Below are 25,543 nucleotides of genomic sequence, written 5' to 3'. Positions count from 1 at the left end.
TCATTTTGAGTTGTTAGTTCTCTCCCATCCTTCATCCAAATCCACCACCCCAAAACTGGACCCTTGATATGGCAAAATGGCAACAAAATACATCTAACGCTTTCCTTGCCGTTCATCTAAAGCTTCCTTGGAAATCTGAAGTGACTGGAATCCTTTTCATCTTCTTCTCTTACAAAGGCAAGGCTTCACCACTATTGGAGAGGGGCTGAGGTGGTGATTCATATCCATATGAAAGCCTGAGCTAAACTTAGGTTTAAGGATGCTGAACTCTCACTAGCTGATCTCACAAGATTTCTGCCACTCTAAGTTACACCTAAACTGGTTACAGAAAACATGCCCCTTTTGAAGTAGATTTGAAGTAGATCTAAACTGCCAGGGCATGTTTGGAACCAACAGATCAGATCTGAGGTGCTGGTTCAGACTCATCTTTAGTCAATATGTACTTTAATTTTCCACCATCCCATCAACATTTACATCATTCTTTAAATTAGTTGGACTCGATATACTGGAATAACAATTTTGTGCCCAGCACTAGCCAAGAGGAATTTCAGTTTAGTATCTGAACTGTCCTTTTTCTGGGGGACTATATCAGGCTCTTGCAGGAGAATGGACACAACAGTCTATTAGGTCTTTGCCATCTCTAACTTCTATGATGGTTTAAAAACCAAATGGTGCACCTAATCATGTGATACTATACCATGGTAAGGAGGGAGGGACTTCATCCTGACCACAACTGGCAATTAATGTATGCTTGGAAGCATGAGGACTGATAACCCCAATTGCCCTTTTCCTAGCTAGTGTAACCGCAGGGCTATTTTCAGGTCTAATCCTTTTATGAAACGTACTAAGCTCAGTACTATCAGGGATGGACCGCATACTGATAAGCATGATCACTGGTTAACAGGATTTCTTGGAAATAAAACTCACAGTATTTATAGATATGTTTAACAGTACTGGAAATATTACTGCCATGAGTGACCCTTTATATGGAGCTATATTATAATGCACTAGTTTGTCAGACTACCTGTCCTCTGACAATATGCATGAGGACTACTGGCTTATACTGCTAAAATGTGTCAGACATGCTCAGTAATGATAAGTAACGATACTACTTTGCTCTTATGCCATGTTTTTCACTCTCAGATCTCAGAGCATTTTATGAAGGTATAATTATCCCTTCTTCACTAATGAAGACACCGTAGCACAGAGAGGGGAGTGGCTTGCAATGGGTCAGTGGCAGAGGTGGGAATAGAATGCAGGTCTCTCGCTCCCTGTCCAGTATTCTATCCGCTGCCCCCCACGCTGCCCCTTGTGGATGAAACCATGGAAGATGTATGTTCCAAAACTACTATAAAGCATGACTGCTCCATGGCACTGCTGTTAGTTAAGTGTCAGCAAACATTAAACAGAAAAAAGCTGAAGGCAACATACCTTGCGGTGGGGAGTAGTCATCAGAATCTGTGTCACTTTCACTGCTGTCTTCCACCAGGAAGCTGGGGTAGTTCCAAGACATACTGAGGATGCCATCTGACTCGTGAAGGAGAACATGTGCCAGCATTCGGCCATGGCAATCCATGACAATCACCTGACCATCAGCAGTACCAAACAGTACCTGAAAACAACAGACTGGGACACTTAGGAGAGAGACAGTTCCATGAAATGTAATTGATTTAAGACTTCTTAGAATACATCTTGTCAATTAACCAGGTGCCTTGAAAATGAATCCAAAGCAAAGTAGTGAGGTGTTCCAAGGGTCAGTCTCTAAGTGAGGAGTTACTGTATAAAGTCGTCTCAGCTAACATTGTTTCGTTATTAAGCTGTTGATCTATTAGAGAACATACTCGTTTAAAGTCACGAAACATTCCGTTATAAGGTTGTTTGGCTTGCCCCATTCTGCCCGCCCGACGTTCCTGCTGGAGAGCGGGGTCAGGGAGTGGGAGCTTTCCCCGTTACGCCCACCTGGCGTTCCAGCTGGGGAGCAGGGTCAGGGCACTCCGCCCGCCCGGCATTCCAGCCGGAGAGTGAGCAAGCCCCCGACCCCGCTCCCCAGCAGGCAGGGGCGGCTCTAGGCATTTTGCCACCCCAAGCACGGCAGGCAGGCTGCCTTCGGCGGCTTGCCAGTGGACCCTCCACAGGCAAGCCGCCGAAGGCAGCCTGCCTGCCACCCTCGCGGCGCCGGCAGAGCTTGCCGTCCCAAGCACGCGCTTGGCGTGCTGGGGCCTGGAGCCGCCCCTGCCAGTAGGAGCGCCGGACAGGCAGAGTGGGGAAAGCCCCCGCACCCCGACCCCACTATGCCCCGCCTGAACCAAGCTTCACAATCATCATTGGTGAGTACAGTACTAAATAATTTGTTTTAAATTATTTAAAACTTATACTGTTTATGTATATAATGTCTTTTGTCTGGTGAAAAAAATTCCCTGGAACCTAACCCCTCCCATTTACATTAATTCTTATGGAGAAATTGGATTCGCTTAACATCATTTAGCTTAAAGTAGCATTTTTCAGGAACATACCTACCACATTAAGCGAGGAGTTACTGTATTACAACCCAGAAAAAAACATGTTCAAAGAATGTTGTTAAGGTTGCAAAGTCAAGCACTCATAAATTAGGAAATGCAAGAAATAAGGCTGCCTGTGCAACCTTAATTTACCCCCTTGTGCTTATGCATTAGGATATTGCTCCTGTTGACCTCAATGAGAGCCGGACTGAAGAGAGAACTTTCTGCCCACCTGATTGAAGTGGGGTCGACTGAATTTTCAGGTGAGGCCTAGGTGGGGATTCTGCTGGGAGGCAGAACTTTAGAGGGACTGGAAAACAACCAGCTGGCCTCATTAATTTAATGGTTTATTTGATTGTCTATTTATCCCTAAATAAACTTGATTGTGTTCCTCACTTACCCACACTCTGAGTGTATGTGGAAGAAGGGAAGACAATTAAATTACCTTTAAGGATGACCAGAGGGTTTAAAGTTTAAGTTCCTAAAACCTGAGTATGGTTTCAGGTGAGCACTCAGGACAAACTATTTGTTTATTTTAAATGGAACCCCTACACATTATTTGAACCTTGCCCTTATTGCTGTTAATAGCATGCGTGAGAAAAATTATAATCGTGTTTACAATATCTATAGAGTTTATATAATCCAGAACGCCAAGAGGTGGAGAAAGGAGAATGTGTCAGCTGTTACAATACTAAAGGGACAGATGACTAAGTGACGTTTTAGCAGAGATTTCAAATGGATTATGAGAAACATAAAGGTGGATAGAAGAGGATGAGTTATTCAATTGATAAGCAACAGTTTGGGAGAAAGTGAGAGAATGTCCTCTGACATCCGTGACAAAAGACAATACAAACGCCCCCTGACTTACGCAATCGTTCCGTTCCGGAAAGCCTTGCGTAACTTGAATTTTGTGTAAGTCAGAAACGTATATTTTTTATATGCAAAAAATTTCCGCAATTTGAAAATCCTATTTCTGGCTTATGGAACTTTTTCTGTAAGTGTGAATTTGCGTAAGTCGGGTCTTGCGGAACCCACGGAGTGTCTGTATAATCAATCAACTGGAACTAGATCAGTATAGCCCAGGAGGAAGGCAATATGTTACAACTTCAAGAAAAGATAGAGGAGAGCTTCCACCCACTATATCAAACACAAAATGGATAGTGTGAGGATTTTTTTTGTTTAAAACAGTATATAACTAAGACGCACTAAGCCCACAGAAACTAGAACTTTTGGTTCTCTCTCCCTTAAGCATGTCCTGTGCCTTTATGTTTTGAACAAGTTAAGGTCTCTTTGTTTAGAGAATTTTAGAAGACTAGCAACCAACAATAAATAAGTTATAATAATGAATCCATGAAATGACAAATGCATTATTCAAGGCGGCTGCTGCTACCACATAGTTCTAACTGAGACAAGTATATTTTAGGCAAATTTAACTGAACTTGAAATCTAGTGAGTTTCCAAAAAGGAATTAAAAGTAGTTTCATGTACTACATCTACCCCTTAGTGCGCTACCTAATTTTGTGGGTTTACCCTTACATATTTCAGTATTTCAAATGTGTTTCTCTCTCCTATTACTGTGTGAAACACCCATATAAATAAAAGGGGAAACTGACTGACTACACAGGGGAAACAGTGAAAATGTACAAATTAAACAAGCTGGGGAGGGGGTAAATACAGATTTTATTTTCTTAACTGCTACAGTGATCCTAGGTTCTACTGGTACAAATAGTACTTTAAAAAGGTTCAGACAGAAATGTAATTGTAAAGTTCTTTCCAAGCAGATGAAAGGAGGACACATTCCATATTTCCCGTCATGTGCTGATCAACAGCTACAGAAGACTGAAAGTGAGAGGAGGTAATTGGAATGGGGGAGGAGCTTGGGGAAGCTTTTCATGGCTGGAAGTTTAAAAAAAATATTAAACAATGCAAGTCAAATCCTGCTCTCACTTACACTGGTACAAACCTGGAGTAACTCCACAGGGAGGGCTTCAATGAAGGCCTTATTGAAGGCAATGGCGTTATTCCACATTAGCACTGCTATAAGTCAAAGTAGAATTTGGTCATTAACTATAATCACTATGTGATACAAATGCTAAATTCTGATTAATGTATATGCTAAGTAATGGTTTGGTTACCAGCCTGCCAATATCATCTTTAAGTATTAGGCTGGAAACTCTCTCCCTTTGCTCAGCCAAACCTTCCCTCTTATTTGTCACCATTTGTACTCGTCTCCCACTCTCGTATTCTTGTCTCTTTTCAGGCTGCCCTGAGATTTGAACCCGCCCCCCTCCATCTTCCTGTGCACAAAAAACCTCCTACTTCACCTTCCAATACCTCCTCTAACTGTTCATTTTCCCAAAGCCTTCCACAGATAATCACCACCTTCACATCACGCTGCGACAACACAGACTGTTTTTTTGACCAATCTACTTTGAATTTGATCTGATTGTAAAACTGACTGAATTTGATCTGCTACAGGGAATGTTCCTTCATATTTGTTTACAAAGTACCAAGCACTGTGGGTGCTTGGCAATAATGTCAAAATGAGATTTTCGGCAGCTGAACTACTGTAGCAGTAAGGAAATCATTTGATACCGTTCCACATGGGAAATTATTAGTTACATTGGAGAAGATGGGGATTAATACAAAAATCAGAAGGTGGGTAAGGAACTGGTTAAAGAGGAGATTACAATAGGTCATGCTGAAATGTCAACTGTAAGGCTGGAGAGACATTACCAGTGGAAGCAGCAAAGAATCCTGTGGCACCTTATAGACTAACAGACGTTTTGGAGTATTAGCTTTCGTGGGTGAATACCCACTTTGTCGGATGCAAGCCGACGAAGTGGGTATTCACCCACGAAAGCTCATGCTCCAAAACGTCTGTTAGTCTATAAGGTGCCACAGGATTCTTTGCTGCTTTTACAGATCCAGACTAACACGGCTACCCCTCTATTACTAGTGGAGTTTCTCAAGGCTTGATTTTGGGACAAATTTTATCTGACATTTTCATTAATGACCTTGGCACAAAAAGTGGGAATGTGTTAATAAAATGTGCAGATGACACAAAGATGAGAGTATGGCGATGGACCGGACTACCACACAAGAATATGTGGATGACCTTGAAAACTGGAATAATAGAAATGGGATGACATTTAATGGTGCAAAGTACAAGGTCATGAACTTAAGGACTAACAAGAGTATTTCTTATAAGCTGGGGACTTATCAGTTGAAAGTGACAGAGAAGAAAGACCTGAGTGTATTGGTCAACCACAGGATGACTATAAGCTGCAAGTGTGATGCAGCCATGAAAGAGGCTAATGCAATCTTAGGATGCATCAGGAGAGATATTTCCAGTAGAGATACACAAGTGTTATAACCACCGTACAAGACACTAGTGAGCTCTCATCTGGAATACTGTGTGCCATTCTGGTCTCCCATGTTTAAGAAAGATGAATTCAAACTGGAATAGGTGCAGAGAGGGGTACTAGGATGACTGGAGGAATAGAGAACCTGATTTATGAGAGGATACTTAAAGACCTTGGCTTGTTTAGCTTAGCAAAAATAAGACTGAGGGGAGATATGACTACTCTCTAGAACACGGGTGGGCAAACTCCGGCCCGCGGGACTGTCCTGCCCGGCCCCCGAGCTCCTGACCCAGTAGGCTCACCCTTGGCCCCTCCCTTGCTATCCCCCATCCCCCGCAGCCTCAGCTCGCTCGCTCCGCCGCTGGCGCAATGCTCTGGGCGGCGGGGCTGCGAGCTCCTGGGGCAGCGAGCTGCGGAGCCCGGCCTGACCCAGTCTCTGTGCTGCACGGTGGCGGCGGCTGCGTGGCTGTAGCGCCGCCAGCCAGCGGTGCTCCAGGCAGTGTGGTAAGGGGGCAGAGGACGGGGGGGGTTGGATAGAGGGCAGAGGAGTTCGGGGTGGTGGTCAGAGGGCGGGCGTGTGGATAGGGGAGAGGTGGGCAAATTACGGACCGCGAGCCACATCTGGCCTGTGGGGCCATCCTGCCCAGCCCCTGAGCTCCCAGCTGGCCCCGGCCCCTCCCCCGCAGCCTCAGCTTGCTGTGCTGGCAGCGCGGCATCCTGGCTGGCTCCGGGGCTGGGCGGCGCGGTGCAGGGGCAGATTTATAAGTGAACACAGGGTGCCCTGGCAAAGGCCCCCCAACAACAGGGGGACCCAGGGCCGGGCACTCAGGCAACTCAACACTGGCTGCACTGAAATCATATGCAGGCGGGCGGTGCAGATGGCGGGAGCGCAGGGAACGCAGGCGGAGGACTCAGGGGGAGCACTGGGAGGCCACGCAGCCGGCCAGAGAGAAGCGGCCCTTTGAAGGGGAAACCGCCGCTTCTCTCTGGCTGTGCGGCTGCCCCTGCTCCTGTTGAGTCCTCCGCCCATGTTTGCGGGGCCACATTCCGAAAGGGGCTGGGGGGGAGGGGGAAGATGGATAAGGGGTAGGGTCCTGGAAGGGGGTGGTCAGGGGCAGGGGGTCCTGGAAGGGGGTGGTCAGGGGGTGGGGGGGGGGGGTGGTGGGGGGTCGGTTGGGGACAAGGAGCAGAGGGGTTGGATGGGTTTGGAGGTTCTTAGGGGGGCAGTCAGGGGGCAGGAAGTGGGAGGGGGTGGATAAGGGGTGGGGGGCAGGCTGTTTGGGAGGGGGCACAGTCTTCCCTACCTGGCCCTCCATACCGTTTTGCAACCCCAATGTGGCCCTTGGGCCAAAAAGTTTGCCCACCCCTGCTCTAGAAGAACATCAGGGAGGGAGAGGAATTATTTAAGTTAAGGGCCAATGTTGATACAAGAACAAATGGATATAAACTGGTCATCAACAAGTTTAGGATTTAAATTAGACAAATGTTTCTAACCATCAGAGGAATGAAGTTCTAGAACAGCCTTCCAATGGGAGTAGTGAGAGCAAAAACCTAACTTGTTTCAAGGCTGAACTTGATAAGTTTATGGAGAAGATGGTATAATGAGACTGCCTACAATGGCATATGGCCCATCTACATCTGCTTTTAGCTAATATATCATAAGACCAGAGATATTTGTGTTATGAGACAGGGAGAACAGAATTTCCTTTTCTACACCTCTAAACCATTCTTTATTTTTATATTAATCATGTCCCCTCTTACTTATCTCTTTTCTAAGGTAAACAATCTCCCATCCCTGCACTATTCAGACTGATTTCCCTCATATAGACCACTCATTTTATATATGATGATATATCCACTCTTATTCATCTCATTTCTAAGATAAAAAATTCCAATCTTTTCAATATCTCTTTATATGAGCGTTTTCCCAGGTCTCTGGTTATTTTCATTGCTCTTCTCTGAACCCACTCTAGTTTCATAATACCCTTTTTGAGTCATGGTGAACAGTACTGCACACAGTATTAGAGATGAGGCTGCACCTCTGATTGATATAAAGGCATCATAATATTTTCCATAGTGTCCATCCCATTGCTTATATATCCTAACATCTTGTTTGCTATTTAGATCACAGATACATATTGAGCAGAGGTCTTCACTGAGCTGTCTACAGTATAACCCAGGTCCATTTCTTGAGTTGAAACAGCTAATTTAGAACCTTGTAAGGTGTGTATGGTACCGTATATACTTGTTCATAAGCCGAATATTTTTGGTAAAAAGGTGACGCAACAAAGAGCAGGGGTCGGCTTATAAATGGGTCTACACCAAAATTTGATGAGTTTAAATTCTATGGAATCATTGAACTGAATATTTAATACATTGTCGTTTTGTTTACCTGGAGCGTCTGCAGGCATGGAGCCCCTCGGCTCCCTGTCGCGCCACTTCCCACAGCTCCCATTGGCTGGGAACGGCAAACCGTGGACACTGGGAGCTGAGGGGCTCCGTGCCTGTGAACAGTCCAGGTAAACAAAACATCCAGGCCCGCTAGCGGCTTACCCTATTGGGCCAGGAGCCAAAAAGTTTGCCAACCCCTGAGATATAGGGTCAGCTTATGAAAGGATCAGACAGTTTTTGCTATTTTTACCTAACCATCTTGGGGGGCTCGGCTTATAAACAAACGGGCTAATGAACGAGTATATACGGTACTTTAATTTTTTCCCTCCAATGTATATTATTTTGCATTTATTGACAATGGCTTTCATTTGCCATTGTGTTGCCCATTCACTTAGCTTGTTTAGGTCTCTCTGTAGTTTCTCACAATTCTCTCTGGTCCTATCCTAAATAACTTTGTCTTATTTGCAAATTTTGCTACCTCACTGCTCACCCTCCTTTCCAGATTATTAATAAAAATATGAAACAGGACCTAGTACAGAATCCTGGGCTATCCCATTGTAAACTCTTTGCCTTTATGAAAATTAACCATTTAATTTTAACTCTTTGTTTTCTGCATCTCAGCCAGTTTTTGATCCATGACAATAATTTGCTTCTAACCCCATGACTACTTACCTTTTTTAGTAGCCTCTAGAGCTGGACCTTGTCACAGGCCTTTTGCAAGTCTATATAAATTACGTCAATCAATTCTTCTTTATCCACTACTTTACTGACATGTTCAAAGACTTCTACAAGATTAGTAAAACACAATTTTCTTGTGCACAAACCATGCTGGTTAGTTCCTATCATATCATGATCTTCCGGGTGTTTTGTAATTGTTTTTAACTATCATTTCAATCAATTTGCAAGGTATATAAATATACTGGTTTATCGTTCCCTAGATCATCCCTACATTTCTTTTGAAATACAGGTACATTTGCTACCTTCCAATCTTCTGGGACAGAAGCTATTTTTAATGAGAGATGCATGTTTTTGCTAGCAACTTAGCCACTTCATACTTAAGTGCCTTCCGTATGGTGCCACCTTGGTCTGGTGACTTACTGCATTTTAAATTGTCAATCTGCTTCAGCACCTCTTCTTCTGTCACCTCCATCTCCGAGAGTACGAGATACCGAGAGAGAATCTTTGTTACCAAGAAAGAGCATGTCTAGGGCAGGAATCTTCACAACATTCTTGATGGTGAAGACTGATGTAGAAATAAAGAAAGAAAGAAAGAATGTAGCTTCTCAGTAATGTCTTTATCTTCATTAATTATTCCCTTTACCCTCTGGTGATCCAATGATCCATCAATTCTTGCAGTCTTCTTGCTTCTGGTACATTTAAGAATCTCTTGCTGTTTGTTTTTACATGCTTAGCTATTTGCTCTTCCATTCTGGCCCTTCTAATTTCCCTCTTATAATTTAACTGCTGTAATTTATGCTCCTGTTTATTGGCTTCACTAGGGTCAGATTTCCACATTTTGAAGAATTTCTGTTTTGCTTGAATAGCCTCTCTAACCTTGCCATTAGGGCATATTGATTTACTCCTTGCCTTTCTGGTTCCCTTTTGTTCATCAGTACACATATCTCCTGAAACTCTAGTATTGATTTTCTAAGTAGCATCCATTTCCCCTCTAAGGATTTGACTGAAATCTTCCTTTCTTAAGATTAGTGACACTTTTTGGCTTGATTTGCTCTGGCATTACTGAACTCTCTGTGTGTGTGTGTGTGTGTGTGTGTGTGTGTGTGTGTGTGTTATCACAGAACGATGACATTCTGCAAAATGACATTCTGCAAAAAAAGGCATTAATGCCAACCGTATCTGCATTGTCAGAAATGCAGTACATGGTTCAAGAAGTCTGCATCAGAAGCTCTGTTTGCTTTAATTCAGCCATCTGGCCAAACATTAGTATTCGTCTACGAATCCACATTACAACCTTCGCCATAACACCGTCATATTAATAAAGATAAATCTATTTTTTGTGATCCACGGTTAAATGACTATAAACTGATTAAAACATAAAACAAACTTACAAACATCTGCTTACGAAGATGTATTTAATAACAGACAAGGTATATGGAAAACTATTACCGCTAATATTTTCATTCCTTATTCTGATTTAAAAATGTGAATCTCCAGAAAGATTTTGGTTAGACCATTTTGTCACCTAATTAGCATTGTGCATTCCCTTGTGCATCCCTCGTTTATAGGTGCTACACCTGAAAATTGTGGACAACACAACAGCAATAATCAGCTGCTCCTCTGGTGTTGAGAAAGAACTTCAGGATTTTTTTCTTCTTCAAACACATTCAGAGCAGCATTTCTGGCTTCATATCCACTTCCCTTCTAAAAATGCAGGGCAGTGGGATATGGACAGGAGCAGACAGCTGCTCTGCTGCAGAGTGCTTTTTATTTCCATTACCAATTCGGCTGCTGTAATATGATTTCCTGAACTTTAAAGATGACACAGAAAGAAACATCACCACAATTTGCACAAAAACTTTAAAGAAAATATGTTAGATTTTCCATTACTGTCTTTCAACCTCGACAAAACTGAAAGCAAGGCTTCAATTTCCTTCTAGAATGAAGAAGAGGCAACAGTCAATGCCTGGATGTTATACTAGTATATCCTGCTGTTTACTCCCATTTACACTGAGCAGACGAATTCTCATTTCAGGCCATTAACAGTTTTCACAGGTGCAGCTGGATAGGCTGCATACTTTCACAGGAGAAGTCCTCAGAGTAAAGATGACTATTACAAAGCTCTCAAGTGAGAAGACAAAGCAAATACACTGGAGATCTTGGTGACAACACTGTTTAAGAAACAGTGAAATACTAAAACCAGGGTACCCAGCCAATATTGCTTTACTCCTATCTAACATGATGATATTACAAAAGAGTGAATGTAAATTATCTAGAGACTTTTAATAGCTTCTTCCTAGAGCCAAAAGTACTTATATTCTCAACTTTTGGATCCCAAACAGCAAACTGACTTTGGACATGAGAGAATGGAGACACTTGCCCACCTGAAACAGATAATCTTGCATATACTGTTTGAAGGCAGACAAATTCTATGAAGTTTGATTTCTTTATAAATCAATAATTATAACTGTGCTAATTTTGACTTTATCACACAAAGTACATATACATCTCTACATTCTTCCATGACTCTCAAGACACACTTTAGCACATCATGACATACCAATTAGATTATTAAATGAAGAGAATGACCCTCCACAGAAACAATTAGCTTAACATGCTGACTCTTGATTAACAATATGCTGCAGTTACAAGATATAGAGACAACCGTTATAAGGCATTAGGGTGACCAGATGTCCCAATTTTATAGGGACAGTCCCTATTTTGGGGCCTTTTTCTTATATCTATTACCCCTCACCCCCGTCCCATTTTTTCACACTTCCCCTCTGGTCACTCTATAAGGCACGCAGTTTTTTCTACTGTGTTACATTTAAAACCTCAATAAAAATATTAGCTTCCAGGTTTGGGGTAGATAATCAGCTGTTTCCACAAATCTTTAAATAATAGAGATGGGATTCCAGAGTCTGGATCACTGAGTTTGCAAACCTGCAATAATAGTGAGGTTTCTTTAAGAAGTGTGGTTTTCCCCTTTCAATCAACTCTTCAAACCAGAGGGGGTTATTAGTAGGGCTGTCGATTAATTGCAGTTAACTCACGCAATTGATTCAAAAAAATTCATCGCACTTAAAAAAATTAACCGCGATTAATCGCAGTTTTAATCGCACTGTTAAAAAATAGAATACCAATTGAAATTCATTAAATATTTTGGATGTTTTTGTACATTCTCATATATATTGTATTTTGTGTTGTAATTTAAATCAAAGTATATATTTTTGATTGCAAATATTTGCACTATAAAAATGATAAACAAAAGAAATAGTATTTTTCAATTCCTCTCATAGGACTGTAGTGCAATCTTTTTCTTGTGAACGTGAAACTTACAAATGTAGATTTTTTTGTTACATAACTGCACTCAAATAAAAAACTATGTAAAACTTCAGAGCCTACAAGTCCACTCAGTCCTACTTCTTGTTCAGCCAATTGCTAAGACAAACAAGTTTGTTTACATTTACAGGAGATAATGCTGCCATCTTCTTATTTACAATGTCACCAGAACGTGAGAACAGGCATTTGCATGGCACTTTTGTACCCGGCACTGCAAGATATTTATGCACCAGATATGCTAAACATCCATATGCCCCTTCATGCTTTGGCCACCATTCCAGAGGACATGCTTCCATGCTGATGATGGTTGTTAAAAAATGTAATGCGTTAATTAAATTTGTGACTGATCTCCTTGGGGGAGAACTGTATGTCCCCTGCTCTGTTTTACCCACATTCTGCCATATATTTCATGTTATAGCAGTCTCGGATGATGACCCAGCACATGTTCATTTTAAGAACACTTTCACTGCAGATCTGAGAAAACGCAAAGAAGGTACCAATGTGAGATTTCTAAAGATAGCTACAGCACTAAACCCAAGGTATAAGAACATGAAGTCCTTTCTAAAATCTGAGAGGGATGAGGTGTGGAGCATGCTTTCAGAAGTCATAAAAGAGCAACACGCCAATGTAGAAACTACAAAGCCTGAACCACCAAAGAAGAAAATCAACCTTCTGCTAGTGGCATCTGACTCAGATAATGAAAATGAACATGCGTCGGTCTGCATTGCCTTGGATTGTTATCGGGCAGAACCAGTCATCAGCATGGATGCATGTCCCCTGGAATGATGCTTGAAGCATGAGGGGACATATGAATCTTTAGCACATCTGGCACATAAATATCTTGTGACACCGGCTACAACAGTGCCATGAGAATGCCTGTTCTCACTTTCAGGTGACATTGCAAATAAGAAGAGGGCAGCGTTATCTCCTGCAAATGTAAACAAACTTGTTTGTCTGAGCGATTGGCTGAACAAGTAGGAGGACAGAGTGGACTTGCAGGCTCTAAAATTTTACATTGTTTTATTTTATTTTACATTGTTTTTTTTTTTTTTAACATAATTCTACATTTGTAAGTTCAACATTCATGATAAAGAGATTGCACTGCAGTACTTGTATTAGGTGATTTGAAAAATACAATTTTTTTTTTTACAGTGCAAATACTTGTAATCAAAAGCAAATATAAAGTGAGCACTGTACACTTTGTATTCTGTGTTGTAATTGAAATCAATATATTTGAAAATGTAGAAATCACCCAAAAATATTTAAATAAATGGTATTCTATTATTGTTTAACAGTGAGATTAATCGCGTGACTTTTTTTTTAATCACTTGCCAGTCCTAGTTGTTAGGAAATGCACATATGGTCATAGGAAGGTATTTTCTTCAGATACATCAGGATAGTAGTAGTGTAAAATATAGGGTAATTTTTTTCTGCTAATTGTTTGATGTGCAAGTCCCATTAATTCTACCAAAACCCACCCAATCTGGCAGTGAAAGCTAGCTGACACTCAGCAGCATTCTCACACACTCTTGGCAGCCTCCTGTACGGTCTCCAGACCAAGACTTCCTTAGCAATTTCCTGAAAGTCAGCATAAACCTACACTACTTCCCTCAGAGAGGATGCTAAGGAATTGTTGGTACGAAGACAGAAAAGGCAGGCTAGAAACGCCATCCCAAAAGACGGCCCTAGCAACAAGGGTGACACTTTGAACTAGCGGAACTGCAACGGAGAAAAGACTTAGCAGGTAAAATCGACACCGTTTGGGCTCTATTAATTCAGAATTCATAGGTGATTGTTATTACACAGATCATGGCCCAGCTCAGATGTCCATGCAAGATGTAAGAGGCAGCAAGTGCCTTAACTCCTGCCCACTACACAGGCTCCCCAGATCTGGAGTTTGGAGATCTGGAGGAGTAAACAGTCATTGCGCCTCTCTCCAAACTGAGCAAGTGGGCAGGGAGTGAGCAGAGAAGGTTGGGGAAAGTGGAGCTGAGTCAGCAAAGAGATGGGGTGACTACCTCCCTGGGTGCAAGGAGAAAGCAGGGAAGGAATCATTCCTTCTCAAATGATGCAACCACCACCACTACTAAAATGTCAGAATGCTGACAAGAAATAAGCTCTTGGGTGAACATCAGCTGCCTGAAGATGGGACCCAGGCAAGATGGAAGTGATACTAGTCAGAACAGAGAAACGCTCTGAACAGCTAGCTGAGATGTGGTCTCCACCTTCCAGTGATTAAGGCTGCAAGTCTGTCACAGAGGCCATGGATTCCGTGACTTTCTGTGACCTCCGTAGCGGTCGGTGCTGGCTCAGGGGCTGCTCATTGCACACAACACAGAATGAATTGTCAGTACTTGGCTGCAAAGCGGCAGTGTGCTCTGAGCTCTCTGACCTTCTGTCATCCTTATCCTCGAAAATGGTGCAACAGCATCCACTTGATACAAAAAAAAGGCAAGGGAAAGACCAGGGAACAAACACTAAACACTGTTTAGAGGACCCCAGAAAGCACTGAGAAACCTATTATTGCTGGAATACGTGCATAATGCATCTTAAAATAATCCAGTAAAAAGGAGAGAGAGAGGCCAAACAACATTCACTAAACTAGCATCACTTCCTTTCATAAAGCTCTGACATTGTTATTTGGTGTTTTAACAGTCAAGTTACTAAGCAAAGAACAAATACATGTTACTTGTTTCCAACATTTATAAATATCTATATCAGGAATAGCAAAGTCTCACCAAAAGCCTTTAAACATTCTGAGTATATATAAAATTCCCACGTTTTGTCTAGAAAGGACTGCATTAGGATATTAAACATTCATAAAACTCTTAGCACGAACCACCTAAGGTCATTAATTTTAATGACAAGCCTGCCATGAAAGTTTGAAATGCTTCTAAAATAGTCCCAAATATTAAGATATTTAAGTTGTGCAGGGGTTTATCTGATTGTTTTTCTAAATAAAAGAACTTGTTTTGAAAGCCAAGTGACGTGTACTTTTCCTGTTGTCTATTTGCTTTTTTGATTGTACTGCTACCAGTTTTTTGCTCCGTTATGCAGCACAAAGCATTCATGGCTCACCATACAATTTCCATATTCAGATGTGGCCCTCGGGCCAAAAAGTTTGCCCACCCCTTCTATATGTAATTTAACCATTGCATTCCTTGTGGACTGAATAAATTACCTAGTTAATTAATAACACTTCATATATGCCATGAAAATTTTGCAGCCATTTCCCCCCAGTGATTTGCGCACTGTATCTATCAATGGATGTCTTCCCTACAAGTGTTAGCATTTCTAATTGTCCTACATATGTATGATAAGCACATTGGGAGGTGAGATGCATTCAAAATTTTGATTGGGGAAAAATATATTTGCATGTGCAAAGAGAAAAAAAATATAGCTATTTCTTGGCATTTTTAAAAGCTGCTTTATATAAGCCTATAAAGAACTATACTAGCAGGTGGGGGATACTTTAATAAAGAAAGACCAAATGCATTGCTTATACTTTCAGTTCTTACATTCTGCAATTTTTATGTCCTTCCTCCCACCCCCACATCTAACATAATTAGGGCAAATTTGCCCATCACTGCCACTGCCACATGTACATAGCTCCCTTTCATCATTTTGTCAGCTCATTAGAGTCCCGTCTTCAAGATTTTTTCACAGTTAGATGCATATACATAATTAAACTTGATAAATGCAAGCACAACAGTAGTAACCACTACCTGAATCATGCTGCTGCTACAGCACCTGACTAATAACTAGTAATATGATAAATGGAAACACTATCCATAAGTCTGGAGCACCACACGTCAGTACAGTGTGTAAAAGAAGAACTAGGGGGAAATGGCATAATGGACCGTGTGTGGTGCATAATTTCCAAACACTTAGAACTCCATTATATCTACGCTAGATTTTTTTCAGCTATGTCAAAGCTACTTGTCCTTATTTCAGATGAAGTCCAAAACAGCTTCTTCCCTGATGAGGACGAAGCAAATGCACTCTGCGTGCTATATGTGAAGGCACAGAGATCCAAGACAAGCACAGTGGGAGAAACCATGGCAGTTTACACCATGACCAGGGACAGATTTGCCTGTCAGATTCCTCTCCACAAAACTAGGAGCATACCAAGGTATTTCAGGGAGCTGAGAGAGGGACTGAGGTCACTCCTCTTGGCAGGCTGATCCCGTAGGCAGACATGCCAACTCTTGCGAATCTATCGCGACAGACACGATTTCCAAGTACAATTAAACCTCATTCATGATCTCGCAATAGACCTGCCAAATCTTAAGATTTTTTTCCTAACCGGCAGGGCTGGCCTTAGGGGTAGGCCACGTGGATGACCCCCCAGGGCGCCAGGTGCCATCTGAGAGCTGCAAGCTGGCAGGCCTGGGCTGCCGGAACGGGAATGAGTGAGGGCGATGCTGCCCAGAGATGCCAGCCTGGCGGGGAGGCGAAGGAAGCAAGGCTTACCTCTACGTCTCCCCTTTCCGCAGGCATGGTGGGCACGGGGTATATGTCCGAGGAAGCCCCCGGGCTCAGAAACTCCTCCCTGTACAGCCCGACCTGGGCAGCTGGAGAGTGGCAGCTGCTGGCTGGGCACCCAGCTCTGAAGGTAGCGACACAGGAGTTTGATGCCTGCAGGAGGAGCTGTCGTGATGACACAAGAAGCTCCTCCAGCCCTGTGATTTCCAGGGCTGGTCATGTGACAGAGCTCTGTGCAGCAGCCTTGGGGCTAAGGACACAGACCTGCCCTGCCACTGAGACCTGCCTTCTTGTATGGCCTACAGCAGAGGGGAGGGGGAGGAGTCAGGGAAATGCTGCTGTTGGGTCCAGGGCCTCCCCTACTTTGGATCTGGGTAAAGGAGGAGCCCAGGGGGAGGGGAGGATGTCAGGGGAAGGGGGAATCAGGGAGGTAATGTTGGTGGGTCCATGGAAGGGGAGAAACCTGGGGGCAGCAAGCCAGGAGATGGGGGGAGGGAATCAGGACAGTTATAGGAAATGGATGGCAAGTGAGGTCCCCTATCATAGGGATGAGAGGGTAACTGGAGTCTCCATCTGAGCAGCCAGGGAGAGACTTTTCAATCTGAAATTTTCACACATAGCCAGAACAGCAGAGAGGGGTTAAAAAGTAAACAGGCAAAGTAAAAACCCTGGTTTGATGATGTTTTTAAAAATCTCATGATTTTTTGAGGATCCAACTCATGATCCTAACTGCACAGGTTATGACTTGAGTGTGCTTCTTGTTAGTGAGTTGGTAGCTGTGGGCCCAATTCTGTGAGGTGCTGAGTGTCTTCAACTCTCATTAAACTCAATGAGAGCTGAGGGTGTAGCCCAGGGGTGGGCAAACTTGTTTGGCCCGAGGGCCACATCTGGGTATGGAAATTGTACGGTGAGCCATGAATGCTCACAAAATTGGGAGTTGGAGTGTGGGAGGGGGTGAGGGCACCGGCTGGGGGTGCGGGCTCTGGGGTGGGGCTGGGGATGAGGGGTTGGGGGTGCAGTCAGGTGCTCCGGACTGGGACCGAGGGGTTCGGAGGGTGGGAGGTGGATCAGAGCTGGGGCAAGGGGTTGGGGCATGGGAGGAGGGTGCAGGCTCTGGGTGGTGCGTACCTCAAGCAGCTGCATGTCCCCTCTCTGGCTCCTACGCTGTCCCGTCCGCAGCCGCCGCCCCTGCAGCTCCCATTGGCCACAGTTCCTGGCTCATGGGAGCTGCGGAGGCGGTGCTTGAGGTGGGGGCAGCATGCAGAGCCCTCTGGATGCCCCTATGTGTAGGAGCTGGAGGGAGGCATACCGTTGCTTCCAGGAGCTGCACAGAGCCACAGCACGCGCAGAGCGGGGCAAGCCCTGGACCCTGCTCCCCGACAGGAGCTCGAGGGCCATCTGAAGGGCCGGATGCAGCCCCGGGCTGTAGTTTGCCCACCCCTGGTGTAGCCTATAGGTCGAAGTTTGCTTATGGTATTTGAAAATGTGCTGAAATGCAAGTAGGGAGCAGGCCTTTAAGCCCAAAGCTTAGTTTTCACATTAGCTAAACCTGTTTTTAGCATGAATCAATAAGAGGTATTAATAGAAATGATGTAAGGCATAACCTTGGGTCGAGTAGTAAATAAGGTTTTGTTTTAACTGGTTTTAGCAGGTGTTATAGGGGAATTTGGGGATGTTTTGGAATACTGGTAACTGCAGAATTTGAACTGATACAAATGAGAATTCAAATGATGTTTGATATTAACAGCCAGTAAAGAAGTAGAAGATATTTGGATTTGGGGGTACGGAAGATTAAACATGACATTGTAAATAAAGATATAGTAAAAGGTAAGTTAATTAGTTAAGTAGTGTTATCATAAGTGGTTATAAAAAAAGACAGTGCACTAATTTTAGATTAGCAAACGCTCAGCCACTATGGAGGGACTGTTAGAAGAAGGATATATACTCATTCTTCTCATCCAGGGACACATCATCCCTGGACGCACCATTTCACCTTGAAATGTGACTATAAATGCAGTATATGGTTATACAGTAAGGCTTGTTTGCTTTAACCAATTATTTCATTTTAAATAGTCTTTAATTCTATCACTCATGTCATTCACAGTCCTCCACTAAATAAAATTATCTGTAACTGCCCCAGAGGCTCAAACTTTAAAGAGTTCAGTTTGCTTCTATTCCTTATCTTTAAGCTATTAATTGGGAACTCATAAATCAAGGTTGCAAGGCTGTCTGAGATTTTCCCAGGAGGCACTCAGCACATTTTATTATTATAGTTCAACCTCAGATATTTGAAGGACTGTGGAACAAGTTTGAAACCTTCAGCTAGTAAGAGATTTTGGTTCTGCAGGTTTTAAGTCTGTACTCAGTTAGGAGGACCTAAGCATAGATTTCTAGGGTGCAAATCTTGCAATTTTACTCCTGGGGGAATTCTATGCCAAGAGAGTAAAAATTCTGCGCACAATATTTTAAAATTCTGCATATTTTATTTATCAAAATAACACAGTATAATCATGCCAACTTCAATTATTTTGGTAATTTATTTCGAATTACCCGTCAACAAGTATGTCTGTAACAATACAGACCAAAAAAAAAAGATACAGGAAATGTTTCTTTGACAAATAAATTCCTTACTAGGCATATTAATACTTTGAAAAATTCATTTAAACTGCAATACAGAAATGTATTTCCTTTACCCCTCAGAAGCAGTGCAAAGGCTGGAGGGAGTCGGGGTAATGGAGGAGCTGAGGGAGAGGGAAGGAGCCTGGGAGTGAACCTGGAGGGTTTTGGGGTATGGTTTTGAGACATATGAAATGGGATGGGAGGGTGGAAGGAGGGAAGGGATTGTTAGGGAGTCTCCCCCTGCAGACCCTGGCTGACCCCTAGGCTTTCCCATTCAGTCAGGCGCATATGCCCCTGTATCTAGGTGTCCCTGTCCCTCCTACCCCCATCCCCATGTGTCCCTGCAGTCCCCTACCACCTGTCCCCATGTGGCCCTGCAGCCCACTTCCCATTCAGTCATGGCTCAATCATAGGCTGGAGTACCCAGGGGGAAAAATTAGTGAATGCTCCACACCCACCGGCAGCCAAGCTCCCCGGCCTCTTTCCTACCTCCTTCCTTGAGCGTGCCATATTCCTGCTTCTCCCCCCTCTCTCCCAGCACTTCTTTCTGTTTGGCGGCGCTTTGGGAGGGAGAGGGAGGAGTGGGGACACAGCGCACTCAAGGGAGGAGGCGGGGAAGGGACATGGGGAAGGGGGTGGAATGGGGGTAGGGTGGAGGTGGAGCAGGGGTGGGAAGAGGCAGGGAGGAGGTGGGCTGGGAGTGGGGGGGTGGGGTCAGGGGTGGAGTGGGGGCGGGGGCGGAGGCAGAGGAGGATTGAGTACCCACCAGCGGGAGAAGAAGTTGGCGCCTATGGGCTCAATGCTGTCACCACACTAGTTTCTGAGCCATTGCCCCAGTCTGCCCCCTCACTAGACCTTCTGAAACACAGTCTGTGACCCCCAGCAGCCCTGCATGCCCTGCTCTGTCCATCTGGTGCCTCCTCACCTGGACCCACTGTGGGGATCACAGCCCCTCCAGCTGGCTGCACTCTCTTCTGGTGACACAGCAGCCCCTGGTGGGTGAAAGGCATAACTGCAGCTCCTCTACAGCAGAATCTATATTCTCCAGCGAAAAAAAATCTGTGGGGGACATGAATTCTGTGCATGTGCAGTGGCAGAATTCCCCCAGAAGTATGCAATGTACAGAACCCCACTGAAGTCAACAGGGCTCTCTGAGGGTGCAAGGATGTGCCTGCAATGCAGTCAGTTCTGAATCGGGGCCTAAATCTGCAGCACCTGCTCCCCAAATATAGAGAATGTCAGGCCTTGGAGAGGTTCTCTCTGTACTAGATTAGTGCAGGGACCGTGTGTTTATACCAGGGGTCGGCAACCTTTCAGCTTGTGTGCCGCCTTCAGCACGCGTGCCGTAGGTTACCTACTCCTGGTTTATACAATCACAACAATGGGGCCCTGATCTTGACTGGGGCCTCTAGGTATTACTGTAGTATAAATAATAATAATAATAATAAAAAAAATCCTACATGCACTGAAGGCTACAAGTGCTTTTGCGTTTCAGGAGAGAGAAGGTCAGTGGGCTGAGAAAGGTATAGTAGAACTAGGATGCTCTAGTCCAGGCGAAAACAACCTGCGGCACGCGTGCCGAAGGCAGCACGCGAGCTGATTTTCAGTGGCACTCACACTGCCCAGTCCTGGCCACTGGTCCGGGGGGCTCTGCATTTTAATTTAATTTTAAATGAAGCTTCTTAAACATTTAAAAAACTTCATTTACTTTACATACAACAACAGTTTAGTTATATATTATAGACTTATAGAAAGAGACCTTCTAAAAACGTTAAAATGTACTACTGGCACGCGACACCTTAAATTAGAATGAATAAATGAAGACTCGGCGCACCACTTCTGAAAGGTTGCTGACCCCTGCTCTAGTCCCTCTGATGTACTTTTTCAAAGTGTCCAATCACAGGGGTGTCTCAGTTTCTGAGTGCCCAACTTGAGAAGCCTTGAGCCTGATATTCAGAGATACTGAGCAGGGACACAAATCAATTAGTCAAGTTGTGTAATTTTAACATTTTGATTATATGTTGTCCATTTATTACTCTTTTTTTGACTTATCTATTTAGCTTGTAAGCTCTTTTGGGCCAGGATCTTGTCATACCATATCTCTGTGCAACACCCAGCACAATGGGGTACTGATCCAAATATAGACATATAGGACATACAATGTATACAGATTCCATCTGTTCTGCATCAGTGCCCAGAAAGGAGAATTTGTCTTAATGTTAATTCTTTTCTGGGTCCCAGATTCCATCAGGAAATTCAAGATATGATTTAGAATTTGAAGTTTGCCTCTGTTTGCTGGATGAAACAAAATATGATGCTGCAGCAGCAGCCAGTGTTGCTATGCAAAAGAGAAAGCGAGTCCTGGGGACAATAATGAACCTCTCCCCCTTAAACGTCCGACACGGCCTTGCACTGCAAACTACCAATGTTCCAAATGCTGCGCTTATTTTCTGCACCACTGGTAACAATAGTGATACAGATATAAATGGCTAATTGAGGCATAACCAAGAACTCAATCCTATACATCCTTACTGCTGCCTATGGAACTACTCATGGTAGTAAGCAATATGCCTGGTAATATTTGCAGGACTGGAATCTAAATTAGTTAATTGCCTATATATTTATTTTCATATCAAACTCAAGAAAGAAAGTACATTGTGATGTTTCACGTCAACCACTCCTCCAGGTCAAACAGAATATTAATAAGCCCTTGAATCTCCATAAGGAAAAACTAATAGTAGGAAAAGAGAAACTAGACAGTGGATCTTATGACTGTAAAAAAAGAAGTCTAATAATTTACTCCACTGGTAATGCAGGGAGTAAATATAGGTAAATAGTACCTCTTGGGATATTAACAGCAACAACTGAATATGGCCTGTTCCAGGAATTAAAACAAATTCATTAATTTTCAATGCAACTTTACTGTGTTGAAGACAGTGGGTCTGATTCTTCTCTCAGCTGCACCAGCAGAGCTCAATAGTAACCCCAGTGAAGTCAATGGAGTTACCTCAGTATCAAAAAGTCATAAGTGAAAGAATTGAGACCCATGTGCAGTTCTCGTCCAACCCTCTGGCACCTCCTTGTCATTATTAGATATGTCAAAGCCTTCTCCCAGCTCTAGTATCTCGAGATAAATGGCCAAAAACCATCACAAACATGATTTTAAAATCCAGTCTACAAGTGCATCCTTCCAGGTAACAAGATAAAAGCTTTCTTATCACCAACTATTAAAATAATTCCTTTTTTGTGGGCGCATTTTAACAATACTCTTTAACAAGGACTGATGCCAAAAGAGTTTTTCTGAGCAGGTGGGGAGCTGTGTACCCTCCACCTGCCCTGGCCGGGGAGGCCTGGGGGCAGGGATACAGGCCAGGGGCTGCTCTTGGCAGGCCCCTTTCCCAGGGCAAGTGGAGGGTCCGCCACGGCTCCCCAGAGCTGCCCGCGTGGCTCTCATCATGGCCAGAGCCGGGTCGGAGAGAGCCGTGTGGGCAGCTTTGGGTAGCCTAGGTACCTCCACCTGCCCTGGGCATGGGTTCCGGGGGTGGGGACATGGGCAGGGGGCTGCTTTCACCACTGGGGGGTGGGGGGGTATCCGTGGCCCCGCTCCGGCTTCTGGTTTGGCCTGGGGCAGGGCCTCCAGGGGAACAGGAGGCAGGCCCTTGGGGGAAAAGGTGTGGGGTGGGGATTCTCCCTCCTACCAAAAAGGGACTTCACAGGACCCTGACGAAGCAGGAAAGCAGCCATTTACAAGAAATCATGAGGTCATATCCCTGAATGATTCAGTCAACAGGAACTGAAGTAAACTGTAGCAGGTCACGTTGCTTCAGGGGCACTGGAACAATTTTTATAGTGGGGATGCTGACAGCCATTGAATCAAACTGTAAACCCTATATATGATGGAATCCACTTCAAGCCAGGATGTGTGGCAGCACCCCCAGTTCCAGCACCTATGCACTGCTCTCCAGACAAAGGGCCCAACCCTGCAGAGTCTTACTACTGAGTATATAGTGCTTACTATCATGAGTAGTCCCATGCAGCTGATGGGGCTCTACGCAATACTATGCGCAATGTCCAGTAATAAGGGATAAGAGTAATAAGAGATGAAAAATGCCATATAATTATGTGGTATGAATGTCCCAATTGAAGTGACAACCAGTCAAATGTCATTCTCTTTAGAACATTAGAGGAACAGATCCCATTTCTTACTGGTAACTAATTCCTGAAGCAGTAGTTTTGCATTACTGTGGTATATGCAAGAAATCGGGGTTTACAACTCACCTCTAGATTCCTGTCCCCTGGCTGTTTGAGTCTAACGCCCAGATCCTCAAAGGTATGTAGGTGCCTAACTCCCACAGATTTCAGAGGTTACAAGCATGGGGCCTGCTCCTACAAATGAATGATTCCAAGTGGAGTGGGATCAAAGTGCCTTTTAACCAGGGCAGTGAACAAACAAAGCTGGTCTGCCCTCAAAGACTCCTGAACTCACAAGGTTTTCAACTTGAGCAAGGAGAACAAGCCATCCAATTACAAGACCAAGGTTCCAATGAGTTAGTACAGTCACCTGATATCCACTACCATCAATGCCTTGGCCCCATACCATCCTCCCCCCCACATCAACTGGGAAGATAACCAGGGTTCACAGATGAAATACAGCAGATGAAGTGCACACACAGAAAGTTAGATTGCCAGTTACGCAAAACACATTCTGAATCATTCCACCAGCAGCACAAACAACCCTTACAGAACTTAACCATTGGAGAAAAGGAGGCAAAATGAGCCTCCTACTCCTCCACAGTCAATACAGAAGAGCTATTTTGCATAGTGTAACAGGTAACTGACCCAGACTGCATAACCCAGACACCAGATCCAAGCATCGAACATTGCAAAGAACTGTCAGCATACTTCATTGATAGGATCAACTGAATACATACGGAGCTAACATACCCCTGACCAGATTGTATTATCGACCCACCACCCACGACTGACTTTGGCCTCCTCACACATCACAAAGTTTAAGATGCCCTGAAAAATATTAGGGCTGCAACATATAAAACCAATCTATGTTACTCATGGCTGGCAAAAGCCAGTGAAGAACAACTATGCCCACTACTAATGGAAATAGTCAGTGCCTCCTTCAGAAAAGCACATCTATCAAACATCTTGAAAAATACAATAGTTCCTCCAATCTTTAGGAAGCCTGAACCTGAAGCTCTCTCCAACTATCATCCCGTCTCCAAACTCCTGTTCCTAGGCAAAATAATTGAGAAAGTAGTAACCACCATGCTTCAACAATATGTGGCATCAGCCAACCTCCTGGATGCCTCACAATAAGGGTTCAGACCTGGGCATTGCGCAGAGATGGTTCTTGTGACACTGAAAAGTGACCACCTCATGGCAATAGACACAAGTAACAGCTCCTCCTCTCCAAAGGCCCTCAGAGATCCATATTATCCTTACTTCTCTTCAATAGCAACATCAGACCACTAGGAGAGACAGAGACATGGTAGGGGCTTAGCTGCCCATGCTGTCAACTCTCAGCTATATATCTCATTCTCAATTGATGCAATCATCACTGTTACTATAATGTTAGAAATCCTACAGGAAATTAGTTATTGGATGAAGATCAGCTGGCTCAAGCTGAACCCAAGTACAACTGAAATGATACTGGTTGGAAACTGGCCAAGACGCTCTCTCCACCTTCCAGTGAAGGCAGACAGCTCTCATTCATCAAAGTGGTGTGAAACCTCAGGGTCCTTTTTTGACTCTTTGTTAAATGTGGATGACCAGGTATCATCAGTTTCCAAAAATGCCCTCTTTCACCTCCAGCTTGCTAAGAAAGTTCATTGTTTCCTCCTGAATGAGGACCCGGCTGCAGTGATCCAAGCATTTGTCATCTCCAGGTTGGATTACTGTCACTCACTGTATCTGAAGCTGAAATGTGAAGAGAATGCATGGGTTCCAGCTTGTGAAGATTGTAGCTGCCAACTTTCTCCATAAGTCAAGCCTCCGTGAGTCCATCAGGCCCATGCTCAAGTCCTTCCATTGGCTCCTAGTCAACTTCCAATGCCAGTTTAAGGTTTTGGTCATCATTTTGAAAGCAATTTATGGATAAAGCCCCAGATACACCAAAGAACAAATTTCAATCTGTGGCCCACTGCAACACTG

At 43.9% G+C, this 25,543-nt stretch overlaps 1 protein-coding gene across 1 annotated transcript in view; it reads right to left on the bottom strand.

Moving 5' to 3' along the window:
• TULP4 (TUB like protein 4) overlaps positions 1-25,543 on the bottom strand; it is a 238,322-nt gene that overhangs the window by 69,411 nt on the left and 143,368 nt on the right. Inside the window, exon 5 of the mRNA XM_045009586.1 lies at positions 1,432-1,612. Within this exon, the coding sequence (XP_044865521.1) occupies positions 1,432-1,612 (181 nt within the window). The remainder of the gene's footprint in view (positions 1-1,431; positions 1,613-25,543) is intronic.

The sequence above is a fragment of the Mauremys mutica genome, chromosome 3 (genome assembly GCF_020497125.1).
Source record: "Mauremys mutica isolate MM-2020 ecotype Southern chromosome 3, ASM2049712v1, whole genome shotgun sequence".
Classification (NCBI taxonomy): domain Eukaryota; kingdom Metazoa; phylum Chordata; order Testudines; family Geoemydidae; genus Mauremys; species Mauremys mutica.
This window is presented reverse-complemented; position numbering and strand designations above follow the sequence as displayed.